The sequence below is a fragment of the Maylandia zebra genome, linkage group LG2 (genome assembly GCF_041146795.1).
Source record: "Maylandia zebra isolate NMK-2024a linkage group LG2, Mzebra_GT3a, whole genome shotgun sequence".
Lineage (NCBI taxonomy): Eukaryota > Metazoa > Chordata > Actinopteri > Cichliformes > Cichlidae > Maylandia > Maylandia zebra.
The window spans coordinates 12,287,664-12,307,156 of record NC_135168.1 but is presented as its reverse complement, the minus strand read 5'-3'; the positions used below and the strand labels follow the sequence as shown (position 1 = coordinate 12,307,156).

At 41.0% G+C, this 19,493-nt stretch overlaps 1 protein-coding gene across 1 annotated transcript in view; it reads right to left on the bottom strand.

The window, feature by feature from the left end:
* Positions 1-4,405, bottom strand: part of LOC112433129 (protein NLRC3-like) — a 35,288-nt gene extending 30,883 nt beyond the window's left edge. The window contains exon 1 of the mRNA XM_076876038.1: positions 4,245-4,405. Within this exon, the coding sequence (XP_076732153.1) occupies positions 4,245-4,293 (49 nt within the window). The 5' untranslated portion in view covers positions 4,294-4,405. The remainder of the gene's footprint in view (positions 1-4,244) is intronic.
* Between the last annotated feature and the right edge of the window lie 15,088 nt (positions 4,406-19,493).

Sequence of the window (19,493 nt, the reverse complement as noted above, 5' to 3'; positions counted from 1 at the left end):
AAACTGAGGTAATAGTCTTTGGCGCCAAAGAAAAACGATTACAGGTCACCAGAGAACTTCAATCTATACATCTAAAAACCACAAACCAGGCGAGACATTTGGGTGTAGTGATGGATGCAGACCTAAACTTAGAAAAACACATTAAGACAATAACAAAGTCAGCTTACTATCGCCTCAAGAATATTTCAAGGATAAAAGATCTGATGTCTCAACAGGACCTGGAAAAACTAGTCCATGCATTCATCTTTAGTAGGCTTGATTACTGTAACAGCATCTTTACAGGTCTACCTAAAAAATCAGTCAGACAACTACAGCTCATTCAGAACTCTGCTGCTCGAGTCCTCACTAAGACCAAAAAAGTGGACCACATCAGTCCAGCTCTGAGGTCTTTACACTGGCTGCCTGTCCGTCAGAGAAATAGACTTTAAAGTTCTGATGCTGGTCTATAAAGCTCTGAATGGTTTAGGACCAAAATACATCAGTGACCTCCTGACCCAGTATGAACCTTCCAGATCCCTCAGGTCATCTGGATCCGGTCTTTTATCAGTTCCCAGAGTCAGAACCAGACACGGAGAAGTTGCATTCAGCTTTTATGCTCCTTATATCTGGAACAAACTCCCAGAAAGCCTCAGATCAGCTGAAACACTCAGTTTATTTAAATCCAGGTTGAAGACTCACCTGTTCTCAGCTGCATTTGAATAAAGCACCAAATCCACACTTTAAGCTTAAATTTCAAAACTTACATTTAACTACTGATTTTATCTACTGTTCTGATTTTATCTGTTTTGATTTTATATACTGTTTTGTTTGTTTGTTTGTTTGTTTGTTTGTTTGTTTGCTTGTTTTAATCAATTTTAAATCATGCTTTTTATTTGTTTTGGTTTCTAATGTCTCTGTAAAGCACTTTGAATCACCTTGTTGTTGAATTGTGCTATACAAATAAATTTGCCTTGCCTTGCCTTTAAGCGAAACATTCTTTGTATGTGAGGAAAATGCTGTTCATCCTCTTCAGCTCTAGCGTAGACAACTGGCTTTGCCATGTTTTCATGTGTGTCTTCTTTCCGTGTGTCCGCTACTTTGAAACGCTTGGGCCCGCCACAGTTTCAAGCTGGTCATGTGACTGCATGGCCACATCTGATTGGTAAAAAAGTTACCGGAAACTCCACTGGCGGCATGTTATCTAATGTGTTAAACTAATTATTTTTTAAAAAGTAACGAGTCAAATTTTGGAAATGTAGCAGAGTAAAAGTACCGTTTCTTCTTCACAAATGTACTCAAGTAAAAGTAAAAAGTATCGTGCAAAAAGGGTACTTTAAAAGTAAATTTTTTTTTCCAAAAACTTACTCAAGTAAATATAACGGAGTAAATGTAACTCGTTACTACCCACCTCTGCAGACGGGCAAGTATACAGGTATACTATGAACAAATATACATATATAAAGATGAAGCACTGTGAGGTAAACAGATCTACAGAGTGCTATGAAAATATCTACAGTAGTGGAAGCGAAGCTCTCTGAACAGACTATAACAGTGTAGGCACTATAACAGAGACTACACCATGTCAGTGTCCTAAAACTACAGCAGTAACCAACGTGGTGAATGTTGATAATGAAAGGATCATGGTCACTGGGAGGAGGAGTGTAGAAGGGTTAGGTGAGTGTGGATGGAAAGGCTCAGCGGGGACTGAGTTCAGTAGGGTGACAGCTGTGGGGAAGAAGCTGTTCCTAAACCTGCTGGTTTTAGTCTGAAGGCTCCTGTAGCGCCTCCTGGAGGGGAGGAGGAGCTGGAAGAGTTTATTGGCAGTATGAGAGGAGTCCGAGAATGATGCATACTCGGCGTAGAAATCTCTTTTTGAGCGTTGTGTGATGGAGAACTTTGCTTTGTGTAATGTTATAAATACTTGGATAATCCTCAGAGTCTCTGGACTTTTACTTAGAGATATTATATTCAGTCCTGTGGATAGTTATATATTTAAAAATATATGATCCTCTCTGGTTACTCTGGTATGAATGACTCTGAATCACTTAATGGTAAATAACACACTATTTGCAAATTTGCAAACTGTGAAAGAATTCCAGATGACAAGTCTGTAGTTCGACATACAAGTGACGACCTTTCACCTTCATCAGTTTTTATTTAATTGTGTCAGAGAAACTCAAACGTGCTCTTCATGCAGCTGAGTACATTCAGTGTTTAAAACGGAAGCTGTGCAGGTCTGAGATCAGCAGCTTTGTGAAACACCAAGCTGAGGTCCTGTTAATGCTGATATATAGTGACACAGTTACATTTCAATTTAATTCAATTTTATTTATATAGCGCCAAATCACAACAACAGTCACCTGAAGGTGCTTTATATTGTACAGTAGATCGTACAATAACAGATACAGAGAAAAACCCAACATTCATATGATACAGGGGTGATTAATCCTTTTGACTTTGTTTTTATCAATAAAACAGCTGCAGCTTTCACTACAGCACATGTGGTGCTTTAACCTTTGTACTGTTTGCATCAGTTCATTCTGCAGTTAACATGTGAACATGTTGGATGATCTGTCTGCTGTCACTGGGTGGTGTTGAGGTCTGAATCTGAGGGCAGCTCCTGTAATCACAAAGAGAACTGAACCATCACAAACTGAAATATAAAGTTTATCTCAAATCTGAAATAGAGCTGATCCTTCTGTCCTCACACACCCAGGATCTGAAGTTCTTCTCTTACATTTCTTTAGTTCTTCAGCTCTGCTCACATACGAGCTGTTTATTTCTTAAAGCCGTATATACCAACAGATTTTCCAATATAATGTTAACCTTTGAGTTGTTGGTGCTTTGTGAATGTGAATCTGCATACATGAGCAGACGGAGCAGGTTTCAGTCCTGGTTCAGTCTGCTGCTGCACCGTGGTCACCAACATACAGAGGTATCATAACAAATATTAATGCTTTTTTCCCTCTCAAAGGATGTAAGCTGTACTGCACATGTAACTTTGTGAACTTACCTCAATAAGAATGATTCAGACTGTTTTATTTAACCTGAATATTTGAAACAAACTTAGTAAAAACAATACACAGAGTCAGTGCTAAAAATGTAATCCGAGGAAAAATGAAACACACATTTTAACTTAAGCTGCCAAGCAGAAGTATTTGGTTTGAGTACATAAATATTAGGCTTTGCTATTTAATCTGTAATTAATGATTAATGAGGGGTTACTGAAGTGCAAGCCTTTTTTAAAATATGTGTTAATATCCTTACAGATGTGGCAAAAGAGTGAAAACATGCTGCTGTTTGCACATATTTAATAATCAGCTCTGCACAGGAGCTGCAGCAGAGTGCAGCCTGTTGCTCTTACAGTGTAATACTCATAATAAAAGTACAGTAACTGTGGTTAGTTACTGACTGAGCAGCCCGGTGCGTTTCTGTTCATTTCGTTCACCTGCACGGGTTAGCTAAACAAACTTTACAAAACAAGTTTTGCCGATAGCCGAGTGCCCATCTTAGCTAGCTAGCTAAGGATGTTAGCTACAGATTAGCTTACAAACACCTTTCACTTACCAAAAATATTCTGGCGGCTCTCAGGTCCTTCTGTCAGGCAGACACTGAAGAACACCTGAGTCTGTCAGTTTGAAACAGTCGGTAAACGCTGGACCTCCTCTCAGCGTCCCCGCTCTATGTGCCGTTCAGAGATACGCAAGTTTCTTCATGACTGCGGCTGCTGCAGATATTAGGTCGTCCATGATTTCTACAGTCACTGGTCAGCAATATAATGTGCGCAAACATATATGGCTCATATATGTGGCTCTGAAGCCCCGCTCCTCAAGCTCCTCAGATGCCGAAGCAGTGCCAACTAATTGAAGCTGAAAAAATAACTGTACGTGGAAAAAAACGATGTAAGTGTGTAAACCACATGAACAGTGAGTTTTTTCTTTAAATTTCTATATTTATGTTTTTTCACTATCATTTCACTTTCAATACATTTGTTTCAGTTTCAATATTTTTTCAGTTTCATTTTAAGGTGGCATCGTTTTAACCTCATATGTGGGTTCAAAGTACAAAAAAGTCCAGTTGTTTCTCTGCCAAACTCCTTAGACTGGAAGTTCTCATGTTATATTAATGTCCCACAGAAAGATTAAGGCAAAGATTAGGACAGGTTACAACTCGTGAATTTTATGTACTTGTCACAGTTACAAAAAAGAATCTGCCTGAAGTCTATACATCCATACGTCTCATCATACAAAGCACTGATCTCCTACCTGCTGATGGAGCTGCTTTGGCTGGCTGTTCTTTAGGTTCTTCCATCATCTTTCTATAAAAACACGAGAAGATGATTTTACCAAAAGAAACAGTGAACACAGTCTGGGTGTCACATCATATGAATTTGTGTCATGGTTTAGTGTACGGGCCACACACACTGAAACTGATCTGTGTGAAAGAACACATCGACGACATGTGAATGTAGTGATAACCTCGTCATAATAGAGGTTTTTACTTTTTCACATATTTGTTCAGTATAATGATTAAATAATCTGACAATACAAACCTAAAATACTTTGTTCCCTGTCTGCGACTTTGTGCGTCTCTGCTGTTAGTGCTTACAGGAAGTTTTAAACTTAAAATCCTTCCCCACATATGTGACTGTGGTCTCTGGGGCCATTATCCTGAAACACTGGGGCTCAGCCCTGAAAGCTTTGCTATCTTCACCTGATAACAGCAGCTGTTTAAAGTTACTGAGTTTGACAGGGAAGTGAATGTAAATGTGAGACACTGTGTGCTCACAGCTAAAGGCTGCAGTCAGCTGTGTCAGAGCGTCCAATGATCCTTTAATAAACACTCAGAGCTCCATGTTGATGAAGCTGTCATGTGTGAGCTTGTGAGGCTCCTTTAAACTGGCTCTGCTCTGTCAGATGCTCACCTCTTCTTCACTGTTTCATCAATCTGCTGCACTCTTCATCTCCTCCTCTCTCTCTGCTGTCCTGTTTAAAAAAACAAACAAATCAGCGTTAGCCAATCAAACTCTGTGCAGATGCTGCAGCTACAGCTGATATGTCATTCAGCTGTTCATCAATCAGCTTCTGCTGCTGTTTATTCGGCTCTTACTCTGAACAGGTGCAGATCTAGGAAGATTTTCTTGGGGTGTCAAAATCAAAGCGTTTGTTTTTTCAAACACACGTGCAGGTGTTTATATCACATATGGTTTAAATGATTCAAATGCAGTAAGTATACATGTTTCATATATCGTCTATAACTGAATTATGTTCTGTAGCCTACATAATGAAACACTTTAGTTGCATAAAACGTGAATTTTGATTTTATGTACTGAATATGTCACAGCATCGCAGTGTGGATGTGGAGAAGAGAGGACCCAAACGCAGGCCTCACAGGTGGTGAAGGCTGGTGTTTATGACAGAATGACAGAGTCTGAGATGGATGACTGACTGGAAGACCAGCTGAACAGAAACGACACATGTGGGACTGACAAAGACACTGAACTGGAGGACACTCAGGACTTACACAGGCTAATGATAATGATCAGGGTTCATATGCCTTTTTCAGGGTCAAATTCAAGCACTTCTTAAGCACTTTCAAGGTCCCTTTTCAAACTTTTCCAGCACATTCCTCCCTCACCGCCAAAAAAAAATGCATGTTTCAATTCACATCACCTCAGTAAGACCATGTGAAAGTTAAGACAAATCATCCTAGGTGAACTTAAACACCTTTGTTCCCTTTTTGTTAAGAAATAGAAAAACACTCCACACAAAAATACTGCAAAAGGAAACTGTCGCCTTATATAAAGAGTGTATAAACTCAAAATGCACATGTCACTTAAAAATTAAGATGTGAACAAATCAACTTGTTAGATATTCTTCTCCTGTTGAAAAAAACCCCAAAAAGAAATAAATAATTCTTCTCATCAGATATTGATGCTTCTTTCCTGTGTGACAGAAAATAGGAGACAGATGTTTGTTTGTTTTTTAAGTTAATTCCCAATAAAGCTGTTTTACTGCTAACTACATTGCTGTCTGTATTATTGCTGAAGTCCTAAACGATCACCTTTAAAGTAGAGCTGGGCGATATGAGATTTTTTCATATCACGATATGTTTTTTTCATTTCAGGCGATAACGATATCTATCACGATATAAGCCAAATAACTATATTTGTAAGATTTAAATGTGCCGTTGCTCACAAGTAAAATGTGAAATAATCAGCAGCTTGTTTTGATTTAAATATTTATTTCCCATAATAAGTTCAACAGGGTAGATGTACTTAAGGAACATGAGACTTTTTCAGATAAATAAAGGCAAATATTGCAAACTACACAAAAGGCAGCAGCTAAAGCGTTTAAGTTTCAAAATAGAACAAACGAAACAGACTAAATTGTCAATTCCACTTAGAAACAAAATATTAATTCTAAAAATAAATCTTAGTTTGTTTTACAGAAGAACAGACAAAACTGACTAACTTTTGTCAATATCAAATAAACTGAGAACTAAAAGGAAATTCTCAATCTCTCCTTGTTGTATAGCTGAGCTTTTCAAACAGTTTTAACAGTTACTTTAGTCTGACAAAAGCCGAATGACGAATTAGCGCTTCCAGTCAGAGACTGAGGCTACGTCCACACGTACACGGGTGTTTTTGAAAACGTAGATTTTCCGTTTTCGTTTTAAAAAATAATCCCGTCCACACATAAAGGCAGAAATGAAGGAAAACGCTGCTATGAACATGCCAAAGCAGCAGGTGGCGCTAGATTCCTAACCGTGCAGAAATGTTGGCCAATCAGAAGTCTAGAAGCCTCGGTGGGAAAAAGTAAACAAAGCTGGGGCATAGAAGCAGAACCGAGTCGTATGTGTGGAGGGACAGTAACTGTGTGTATATGTAAGCATTTAAACACTGCAGAGAGTAGAATTAACAGTAACAGTATTGTAGAAATTCATTTCACCGAAACAATAACGTGGCGCACAGTGTGACGCATGCACCAGTTTATTGTATTTCCAGACTTGCTTTCGGCACAATTTACAGTGCACGCTACTGTTTTTTGTCAGACTTGAAATAGCCGAAATACCTTCACACTACGGAACTTCTATGGCTCTTCCGTTCGACAATCTCTCCGGTATTGGAACCATCATCTGTTTTCTCTTCGGTCACGCTCGGTTGATTTTTCTAGTCGGCACACTCATTTCCTCCATTACCCGCTGGCTGCTTCCCAAACAAACACACGTGCGGCTACTTAGTTTGGATTGGCTGACCTTTTTTTTTTTTTTTTTTTTTAAGAGGACAAGAGCGGCGAGGTCTATCGCAATAGTTAAATTTTTCTATCGAGAAAAAGTTATATCGCGATACATATCGTTATCGTTCTATCGCCCAGCTCTACCTAGAAACCAGGTCAATGTGTCTGTAGGTTCAGTCATCCAGGTCATGTGATCTAAGGAGCTTGGAGAGAAAAGAGACGTCTTTAAGTTTCTGGAAGACGTTTCATCTGAGAAGCTTCTTCAGCTCTAAAACCAAACGGTGGAGAGTCCCAGATATTTAAACCTGAGAGGGAAAGAAAGCATGTCGCTGACCCACCACTGATGTTATTTCAAGGAGGAAACTGAGAGCCTTTGCACCAGGAGCACCAACATCAGCTCCAGCAATGATCCACTGATGTGTTTTTATTCCATGTATGAATGTTGTTATTGACAGAGATGACGTTTGTGTGTCAGTGATGCAGTGACTGTTGTTGTTACCTGTACAGGCTGGTTAGACTCTATGAAACAGATCATACAGATCTCTGCATGTTAGAAGAGACTATTAAAGGTCATGAATGAGACAAAGGCAGGGAGGCGTCCTTTACAGCTAAACAGCAGAGTGAGAGAACAGCCAGCACCTCTACATTTATCACATTATACAGCACATGTATGATACTGACAGGGATGAGAAGAATTTAGTGATTCTGATCCCATCATTGATATTACTTATTGATTCTCAGTAGCTCTGCTCTGACAGTCACCACCATCACTGAGCAGCATATCAAAGACATTTGTGCACATTAACTGCATGTTGTGGCTCAAATGTTTGTGCATGTTGGAGGCATTTCCTCTTTGTTGTGATCAGTGTTGGTCATTACTCAAAACAGTCATTATTACACATATTACACAGAACACTTTGATTAAAAGTAATGGAGTACGTTACTTCATTACTCCTCATAACATTACTTTGATGTTACTGTGTAAAATGAACAAATGAGCATGTAACAACATAAAGCTGAGGTACAGCCCCACACACCAACACAGATCCTGATGAGGTCACGTGATGTTTCTCTGAGTGTTTATGAACACAAATCAAAGATGAAACAGCACAAAGACACTTCAAAGTGATTCTACTGTAGAAACATGAACAGGTAGAAACCTGCAGCCTGACTGCTCATCACTTTGTTACCTGTTCAAGTTCAGCAGCAGCAGCTCACTTTATCACGGTGCTGGTCTGGGGTCAGTGTTTACTCAGCTTTAACTAGTGATGGGACGTTCTGTATCGAGGCTTCGAAGCGTGTGTCGAGTAATGGAGGGGGCGTTTCCGCGAAGCGCGTATCGAGGCTTGCTTCATTTATGGGAGGAGCTGAAAATGATGACGTCCGAAGCCTCGCTGCCCGGCTGTACCACGTGACTGGTTCAGGAAGCGGTTCGAACTTTGCCGCGAGCTATGACAGCGATATAAACCCCTCAGACAAAATGTGGGCGTTTGATGGAGAGTTGCGGTTAGTGAGAGTTAGAGACAGTTTAGAAAAAAAAAAATCGCCTACGACCTGCCACAGTGGAGAAACTGTTTCTTTTTAACAAAAACCAATGATGTGTCCCCTAAACACTAATCACTGTCCTTGCCTCAATGTTACAAAAGCACAACCACTGTCCACACCTCACCTCACAGTATATGATCATTTCCATTTTAGGCATTTCCAAATAATCATGTTCCATACTGCCAGTATAAATATACACAGTACACTGCATCACTACAATATACATGTTTTACACACTCCTTTTGTTGTTGACATTTACAGGCTGTGTGCAAAAAGGCCACACTCTTCAAATTCATCAGCTGCTCTGCTATCAGTCCACTAGGTGGAGCCTGAAGCACACACGATGCATTCACTGACACACACTGAGTCACTGTGACTGGAAGCTTCAGTCAGTCCAACACGTGTGAACATTTTAAACCTTTCAGTTGATGGACTACTTTTAATTAACTGCTTTAGCCCACTTACAATGAAAATTTAAAAAAATCTTGTTCATGACGTGTGTAGTATGTTAACACTATTGGAAGGAAAAAAAAAACTTGAACTCCAATTTTGAAAACACAACTTTCTTTTTTTTTTATAAAGCTCTGACTTGTATTATGAGTCTGTGGTCTGGGAGAGAGTCTGTAACTCTGTCTGCAACATACAGTAAATAATGACCAATGTTGGTGATAGAGGATTTTTATTATGCAATATGATCAAGTATAATCAAATGTGCTTTATATTCAAATACAATATAATCAAGTGTGTTTTATTTTCTAGTGTTCATATATTTTCACGTAACTGAGTCTATTTGTTAACACAAACGCAATGTATTCTTTTTTAGTATCTGTGATGTCAGATAAGCATGATAAACTTCTGTATTCTTTACCCCAGTCTGAAAGGTCAGACAGGTTGAGATAATGCCTGAACTCTCCTCCTGTAACTGAAAAGAGGAAGTACTATGTAATCAGTTTCTTACCCTATAAATAAAGGAACAAGACATGCATTCTGTGTGTGTGATTTTGCTGAGAGGCACACACCCATGCGCATGTCTTAAAACTCTCTGATTTGGTCTGCAAGCGTCTTATTTTCTCTTACTTGTGAAAATAAATGTCAAAACCCCTGACAGTTGGGCAGTTAATTATATAGTTACTTCTTCAAAAAAGTAACTGAGTTATGCAAACAAAGTTTTTTGCAGCTGTTTACCTAAAAATGCAGCCAAGGTGTTTTTTTAAAATAAACATTTCAAACTATTTACAGAACAATCAGCTGTTCTGCATCAAATCTGATGCCACACAAATTATTTGTGCCGCTCCAAAAAATAATTCCTGTCCTCTATGAGATGAAGGAGAACAACAGCCTGATACCTGCAGGCCTGACAGCAGCAGATGTGTCACTGCTGTAACACCTGTAACACTCAGCAGTCGCCTCATTGTTCTGACACACACAACAACACTATTGACTACACTACACACTAACTACACACTAACTACACACTAACTACACAAGATTTGCTCTAAACGCCTCAAATCTCTCACATCTCAAACACGCCGTCACTCCGTTTCTTAACAACTAAATGCCATGTTTTGATTGGTTTACTTTAATTTCAATTCAGGTTAGAATTCTTTTTGTGTGCGCAACACAGATTTTCTCTGCGCAGAGACCGTGCCAACAGTGCGCAATTCAGAATCAGAATCAGAAAGGGGTTTATTGCCAAATGTTGAGCAGGTTTACAACATTAGGAAATTGCTGCGGTGCTTCAGTGCAAACAAACTGTCATAAATTGCGCTTAAATAGACATGAAAAAAATAAAAGTAGGAATAAGAATTAAAAGTGCTACGTAGAAAGATATGTGCATGAGATATACATGAGATATATACATGAGAATAAGAATTAAGAGTGCTGCGTAGAAAGATATATACATGAGTGCAGGTGGTGATCAGTGCCAAACATGGAATGAATGATGCAGTGACACAGCGTAGGGTCATGTGTTAGTGGCGGGGACAGTCATACGGTTATTGTTCATGTGTCCAACAGCAGAGGGGAAGAAACTGTTCTTATGGCGAGAGGTTCTGGTGCGAATGGACCGGAGCCTCCTGCCTGAGGGGAGCAGGTCAAACAGACTGTGTCCAGGGTGAGAAGGGTCAGCTGAGATCCGAGCTGCACGCCGCAGTGTCCTGGAGGTGTACAGGTCCTGCAGAGATGGGAGTCTGCAGCCAATCACCTTCTCAGCAGAGCGCACAACACGCTGCAGTCTCTGTTTGTCCCTGATAGTGGCTCCAGCGTACCACACGGTGATGGAGGAGGTGAGGATGGACTCGATGATTGCGGTGTAGAACTGCATCATCGTCCGTGTTGGCAGGTTGAATTGCGCACGTGCGCAGCTTAGAGGGAACATTGCTCACAAGGTGACTACCAATAAAAATGAGTGTGCTTCACTGTCAGAGCTACGGTGATTCAACCAGTAGGTCGAATGACTTGATAATAAAAATGTTTGTTTGATGCTTTGCATTGAGGCGCATTGTTGAATTTGCAGGGACACAATAACCACAGATCAGTTGTTCAAACCACTACAGTAGGGAGCCATGTTATGAATAATAATAATACTAATAATAATGTTAATTTAAGTAATTGTTTTTGACTGAACATCACATATAATGTAACAAGCAGAAAATTCAGGTTAAGTGCATTATCAGCATTTGGAGGAGCTCCTTATCCTTCTCTTTACTGCTCACCTCTTACAAAGTGTTCACACAGTTTGCTAGCCTCTGTCAGCCTGCTAGCTATGCTAACAAGTCTACTACACACACTTGACTCGGTCACATGACAGACAGCAGAGATAGCTGCTCTGCTAGCTAAGCTAACTCATGTTAAAGGTCAAAGAAATGAGGCGATGCTGCTGGGAGTTACGTCACAGACTAGCAGAATTTAGTTATTCAGCATAATATTTAATCCTTATTATCTGCTCCTCTCACCTCTGTTTACATCTGAAAACAAGAAAATTTAGCCAACAGTTTATTAGCTTTGGTGAAATTATAAACAGGCATCAGCGCAGTCACCTATACTGTGCTTTAATGCTGGAGCAGCAGGAACACCAGTTAATCTAAAATCTCCTTTTCTCTCTAAAAAGTGACAGCAGACTGAGTCAAAGACAGAAACCTTATTTAAACACCAAATATTCACTTCCTGATCCAGGATTCAAAGAGGACGTTGAACTTACTCAGCTTCTTCCAATGAACGTCTTCACTCTGCAGCTCTCTGCTGTCTGGACCAGGTCTGTGTAGAAACAGAGAAAATCCTCTGCTTCTTCTCCGTCAGCAGTCGTCTGTGTCTGCAGGCTGCGTCACATTAAACACTTCACACCAGCAAAGAGGCTGAAGCTCACAGGTCAAAGGTCAGCTGCCACACTGTATATAACAATTCACTTTTGAACAGTAGATAGCCTGTAGGCGTCTCTGCAGTGATAAACAGTTTACACATTAAACACTGAACCATAAAAGAAGCTTAAGCTGCAGCTCACAGGTCAAAGCTCAGCTGCTGCACCCAGTTATGAGTTTAAATAAATCATTAATCATGATTTTTTTCCCTCTCAGCACTTTCACTTGGCCTTGGAGTGTTTTGACGGAGCTACACTGTATGTTTCAAATGTTGTAAATAAATTGGGAGTTAGGGCTGGGCAATATGGCCTAAAATCCATATCGCGGTATAATTTGAAGCATGTGCGGTAACGATATATATCGCGATATATTCTTTTCTTCTGTATCACGTATTTTCCACACTATAAGGCAGACTTACAATCCTTTAATTTTCTCAAAAATCAAGAGTGTGCCTTATGTATGAATTCTGGTTGTGCTTCGTGACCTCGAACCGATTTTGGCTGCAGAAATCTGTTAAAAATGTTTTAGCACAACTTTGGTAAGCCGCACTGCTTGATGGATCGTCAGAGCATTACGGCTGCCGTAGTGAGGAGCTTCACGGAGTAATCTGGGTCCAAAACTCCGACAGCTTCAGGTCCCAAAGTCAAACGAACACTGAGAGTTAAAAACGGTCTAAATTCTTTCATCTTTAATAAAATCATCAGCGTTGCTGCTTTAGCAGATGTAACAATTAAGTTTAATATCCATGAAAACAGAATTTATTAAATTTAATGGAGTTAGAAGTTAACAGGAAGTTAGCTCGCTAGTTTACACCTAAACATTTCATACCATGTTCTGACTGAGATTTTTGAAACTAATTCAAACGTACAGCTCTGCTATCACTTCCAACATAAATGAAGACAGAAAACTAAACAGCAGTGGCGTTTGCAGGGTTACTGAAGTTGGGCTAGCTGGTATATAATGTTGTGCTACGTGATTGCTAGCGACACAGCTATGTTAGCATAACATTAGCACAGTGAAGCTGGAGGATGAACCCCAACTCTTTTTCCACTCGATAAAAGTTAACGTGAGTGATTCTGGTGGTCAGGGACAAATGCAGTCGCATAGCAGGATGCTGTACACGGGCCAAACTTCAGTCACGAGAACAACTGAGATCATTCATCCACAACACTAGGCTAGTTATTAATATACTGCCACAACATGGGAATAGAGCAGCTGCAGAGAATTCAACATTATTGAATCAATGTTACGGAAGTGGAGGAAGCGCAGTTTTTGGCTTTCCCCGCGTTTCAAAAGTGCTTCATCTCTTTGCTGTGACTGTCACCCAGCATAATTGCAGAGGATAATGGTTTTAACCGCTGCGATGCTTTCGACCAAAACAGGTGCAGTTTGATGACATCATCACATGCGCTGTCGCGATAGAGCGGTATAGTCAAAATCTCTATCGTTGACCAAATTTAATCGATTCTGTCATTTATTGTTTATATCGCCCAGCCCTACTGGGTGTGATTTTGTTGTATTGGTTTGTTTTTTGGTTTTCTGTTTCCATGTAGATGAATGAAGACAGATTCACTCTTACCTTTTCAAAATGTCTATAAGGTAGACTAGGTCTATGCTTTTCTGCCTCTTCACAGATAATCCCAGTGATTTTCCCTTGGTCTGAAATTTCACCTGATCTTGTGATATTGAGAGTCATCTGCCTTTGAGGCAGCTAACCAAACAGTGTTCTCTAAACTCTAACTTTAATATACTTTGATATATTTCAGATTTCTGAGCTCCTTAATATGACTTTAGTTTGATCAATAATTAACCTGCAGAAAGTTTCTGTTCCCACTCCACCACGCCGAACAACCCTGAGAACAAATAATATGATGTGGGTGTGTCTGCAGGCTTCAGCACTGTGAGCATTAAACACAATAAAAGACTCACAAGTTCCTGCTCAAAGGTCAGCTGCCTTTAGATCAATCATTAACCTGCAGCAGGATCCAGTCTTCTGCCTGTTGTGGTTGTGACAGCTGCTCGTAGGAGAGTTTGTTTGTAGGAGGTGGAGATGTTCTCAGATCAAGTGCGTAATCGTCTCTTTGTGTAGACGCTAAAAGCTGTGAGCCAAAACTCTCTGCTCTGAAACTCTTCACTCAGTCCTCACGCTGAGAGTTTAGAGGCTGAACTTCTTGTTCCTCCATAACACTTTTCATGAAACAGCAGAAATGAGCTTGTGTTTCTCAGCAGTGCGCACACAGAGAACCGATCCTCTCTGCTCAGCCTGAACAAATCAAAGTGAAACGTCAGTGAAAACACAGCTGCTGATCAAACTGTGTCAGATTAATGCCTCAATGTTTCACTGTGAGGTTAAAAAATACATAAAATGATTTAAAGAAGTAGGAGGCAGATTTTCACAATAAGAGCACTTTGTTTTTAATTCAGTTAATGTCAAACTGTCATCAACACCTCTGTGTTGTTTCCGTCTCTGAGCAGATTCAGGCATTACTCAAATAATAAAGGCTTTTTTTTTCACTATTATACTTTTCATTAGTCTCCAGGTTGATGATTATAAACAGAATTATTAAAGTTTTTATCATTTCAGGCTGAAAATCAACATGAATTTGGTTTTAATCAAAGAAGCTCCTTTAATGTGTGTCATTAAAATCCTCACACAGACTTAAAAAGGCGACATTAACATTAAAATAAATGAAAGAAGCTTCAGCTGAGAGCTTCATGCAGTCATCATCAGCAGCTCATAGCAGTCACAGCTCTTTATTACGCAGCTTTGCAGGAATTAAAGTGGCTGAAGTGTCAGAGTTTGTGTGAGAAGCTGCTTCATGGACAGCTGTACACACGTCTTTATTATTTCTTCATAAATCAAACACACAGGTTTGTCTGCAGATGATTTAAAGTGTGTCGTTGTGCAGTTAAAGCTGTTTGTGTGACGCCCTGACCTCCTGTGAATGAAACAGCCAATCAGATCCATCAGAGAGAGAGCAGGAAGTGTGTGTTTGTGACAGAACAAGGAAACAGTGATGATGATGAACATAAAGGTCCTCTGATGTTTCCTGTTACAGTAACGCTTGTTCATCTGTTGCTCTCCTACACTTTCCTATAAATAAAGGAGAAAAAGTCCGTTTAGTTTCATTTCCTACAGCTCAGAGTTACACTTCACATTCCTGCTGTCACATCAAAAAGCTTCACTTTGGTCCAACATCTACATGTTAACATGAAACACAGACAGACTCAGAACATCTGGAACATCTGCACTTTGACCCAAACTGTTATAGCAGGATATTTTCTGCATATTTCTTATGTTGGACCTGTTTGAACTGTAAACGACCTGTAATCATCTGTAAATGGTGTGAGACACACTGAGGCCACCTACAGGGCAGCTGGGGAACAGCAGGGATCTGAAATCATACGAGACGTTAGTGAGAAGAACAAACGGACTTAAGATGGCTCGAAGTGATCAAAGTTGATCTAAAACAGAAGATAAATCCACTGATTCTTTGTAAAGTTCATCTGCTGCTCACATGAATCCATGAAAGATTTATTTCACTGAATGTTTCTTCAAAGCTCATTTCAACCTGTTGAAGTCATGAATGAAAGTGCAGACTGAGAGTGGATCACATGATGTTTGAGGTGTGTCATGTGACATGTTCAGTATTGTCACACATGTCTAGATTGTCCCTGATATCATAACTGCTCAAACACTGATGATTATATTTGAAGAATTATTCCTGATGGCAGCAAAGTTTGAATGGAGCTCTCTGTCTGTGCTGATTTGTCGCCCTCTGGAGGTCAAAGCACAAACCTACAGGGCAGCTGGGGAACAGCAGGGATCTGAAATCATACGAGATGTTAGTGAGAAGTTAGAACAAACGGACTTAAGATGGCTCGAAGTGATCAAAGTTGATCTAAAACAGAAGATAAATCCAAAGCAGCATCAGATGAATGTTACCATTTCCAGTTACCGTGCCCTTCATCTAATATGGAAATGTGTTGTTTTTTTTTGCCGTGTTGTTGTTCTTCCTATTGTGTTTAGGCCAGAGATGCTCTTCAAACAGCTGACAGACATGACCACATTACAAGAACATGGTGTGAGTCCGATTTGATATTCCAGTCAACGCTGAGAGACCTTAACCAGGAAGTCAGAGGTCAGCTGATGCTGCGAGCAGGAAGTGAACCAAGGGAAAGGTCCACTCTACTCAATCTCAAAGAAAATATGCTGGTATTTGTTGATGTTGATGGTACAATAAAAATATATAATATAATAAATAATAAAATATCATGTGATGATGAGATGTGTTGTTGGTGTTTGTATTTTCTGTAAATGTCTTTTTTAATGTAAATGCTTTGTTCCAGACGGACAGGGAATCAGTTGCTGTACGATGACAACGCGCTTTCCAAAATGAGAGACTGGGCAGCCCCAGTGTCGCGCAAAATTACAATCGGCACGCGATCCTCCTCTATTCCAGTCAGTGAGGCGAACCCTTGTGAAATGAATGGTCGGTAACTGCTGTCAAGACTGTCATTTCCTGGTTCATCACTGACGGGATTAGGAGTAGCAACCGATTGAACAAAACCAATGCTTTTTGGCTTTTTCCATGTGTGAGTTTGCTCTTTGCGACGGAGCGACGGACAACTGGCAATGAGATGGCCAGTATCATGGCAATAAAAGCATTCTCGGACAGTCATGGGGACCTGATCAGGGCGCGTTTGACGCTTAGGAGAAACCCTCAAACTCCTCGCAGGTTTAGACAATGGCGCACAATCATGGCGCACAGCTGGAAACGTAACGCGATGGGTCAACACAAACTCATCTGCGAGAACAGCAGCTTTAGACAACGAATCCACCTTTTGCTCATTGATATATACAACAACATTTTCTGGAAGACACGTTTTGAATTCCTCCAGCAGGACCAACTCTCTTAGCTGAGCAAAGTCCTTCACTTTACTTGCAGCTAACCATTTATCAAACAAGAGAGTCTTCTCCCTGGCAAACTCTACATGTGTTTGGTTGGCAGATTTTTCACATGACCGAAACTTCTGGCGATATGCCTCTGGAACTAGCTCATAAGCCCTTAAAATAGTGGATTTCACAATTTCATAATCCAGGCTGTCATCAATAGACAAGCTCGCACACACTTCCTGTGCTTTCCCCACCAATTTACACTGCAGCAACAAACTCCACACATCCTTGGGCCATTTCAAAGTGGTTGCGATGCGTTCAAAGGCATTAAAGTAAGAGTCAACCTCACTTTCTCTGAAAGGTGGCACTAAAGCAATTTGCCTGCTAGCATCAAATTGGTCAGAGGAGAGTGAATCAGAAGATTTACTCACAACTTTACTCACTGGGGTAGAGGTAACATTGCGCTGCCGGGAAGGATCCAGCTCCATAGCCCTTATGCGGAGATGCATAAGCTCAACTTCTTTGGACTTAGTCGCAAGCTCCACCTCTTTCAGGCGAAGGGCGAGCCCAAGATCCTCCGTAACCAATCCTGTTGATTGTCCGGCTGGGCTAACGTTTGGGATCTGAATGGCAGCAGGAGCCTCCGCCCCTGGCGACACCCGTCCACTGGGAGCTTTTGGGATGGTTGCAGCAGCTTCTGCTCCCGCATCCACCACCAAACCTCCAGTCGCCTCAACCGGCCGAGGTTTCGACTCCGCAAAAACCCCCTTATCCACCAGCTGAGCTGTCAGGCACTGCTTAATTTCTGTCTTTTTAGCATGTAAAGGCACACTAACATTAAACAAATCTGCCACCAACAACAAATCCGCCTTTGTGCATCGATCCAACTTATCCACGGTGGGTTGTAGTGCAAAATCATCCACATCAAAAGTCATCGTGACTAGACCACCCCCAACACTACAAGAAAACTGCCAACCAAAAACCGCAGACAACCCACAAAACACAATGAGCAAAAAGAATGGCAAAAGAAAAAAAAAAGGACGAGCCCCCACTTTATGTTACGCCCCAGTCTAGGGGTACAGGAACGCAACATAAGTTTGAAAAGACTGCCCCGCCCTGGTCCCCAAAACCATACACAAAGGGAAACCAATTCCTTAGTGAATCGTGTTTTATTATCTACACTGCAAAAATGAAGCTCCAGGGTGAACAAAGGCCAAAATAACAAACAAAACAAGCTAAGTCAGGAGGAGGTGCTATCTAGAACCCTATGTGAAATCAAACATCAAACAAAAGACAAGCGCTACACCTAACTCCCTAACTGAAATAAACAGGAGAAAACAGTGCAAGGAAAAACAATAAGGCAGCTCACCCCTTCTGTTGCAGTGCTATTTACAAGGCTATTTACAATGAAAACTAATGTACACACTATATACAAAACTCCAAAAAAGTCGCACAAAGTCACAGGCACAAAAGTCTCAGGTTTTGGAGGCCAGGGTCAGGTCTGCTGCTGCTGTCAGTGGCTGCCCCGGGACAACTGCTGGTGAGGGATTTGAATGAAGATCACATGGCCAGGGGACCAATCAGCAGCCGTCAGCTCATCCACTCCGGGACCTGCAAAGACTTAAAGGCACAGACAACAACAGCCACCAAAACAGATTATGGACAGGGCCATAACACCCCCCTTCCCAAGACCAAACATCTCCCCTAAAGATGTTTGGCGCTTAGGGGTTCCGGAAACCACGTGACAGCGCATCTGCCAGTACATTCTCTGTCCCTTTTTTGTGATGGATCTCCAGATTGAAATCTTGTACTAAGAGGGACCATCTCATGAGCCTTTGGTTAGAATTTCGCATTCGGGTCAAAAACACGAGGGGGTTGTGGTCTGTGTAAACAATGACAGGTGCTGAACTGGAACCGACATAGACCTCGAAATGCTGTAGAGCAAGCAATAGGGAGAGAGCTTCTTTTTCAATGGTGCTGTATTTCTGTTGGTGGGAGTTGAATTTTTTCGAAAAGTAACCAATTGGGTGATCAACACCCTGCCTATCCTCCTGCAACAGTACCGCACCTGCACCGTTGGCGCTGGCATCCACCTCAAGTTTAAACGGATGTGTGAAAACAGGAGCGGCAAGTACTGGTGTGCTGCAGAGGAGAGCTTTGGCAGACTCAAAAGCATTCTGGCATGTGGGGGACCATACAAATGGTTTTGACACACTTGTGAGACTGGTGAGAGGTGCAACTACATCTGCAAAATTCTTACAGAAGCCACGATAATAGCCGGCCATACCAAGGAACCGGCGAAGCTCACGTCTAGTGCGAGGCACAGGGAAATCTAGGATAGCCTGGACTTTAGCCAGCAGGGGGCGCACCTGTCCCTGACCCACCTGCTTCCCTAGATAAGTCACAGTGGCCTTACCAAAGTCACATTTGGCAAGATTTAGGGTAAGGGATGCCTCCTGTAATCTTTCAAAAATCTCC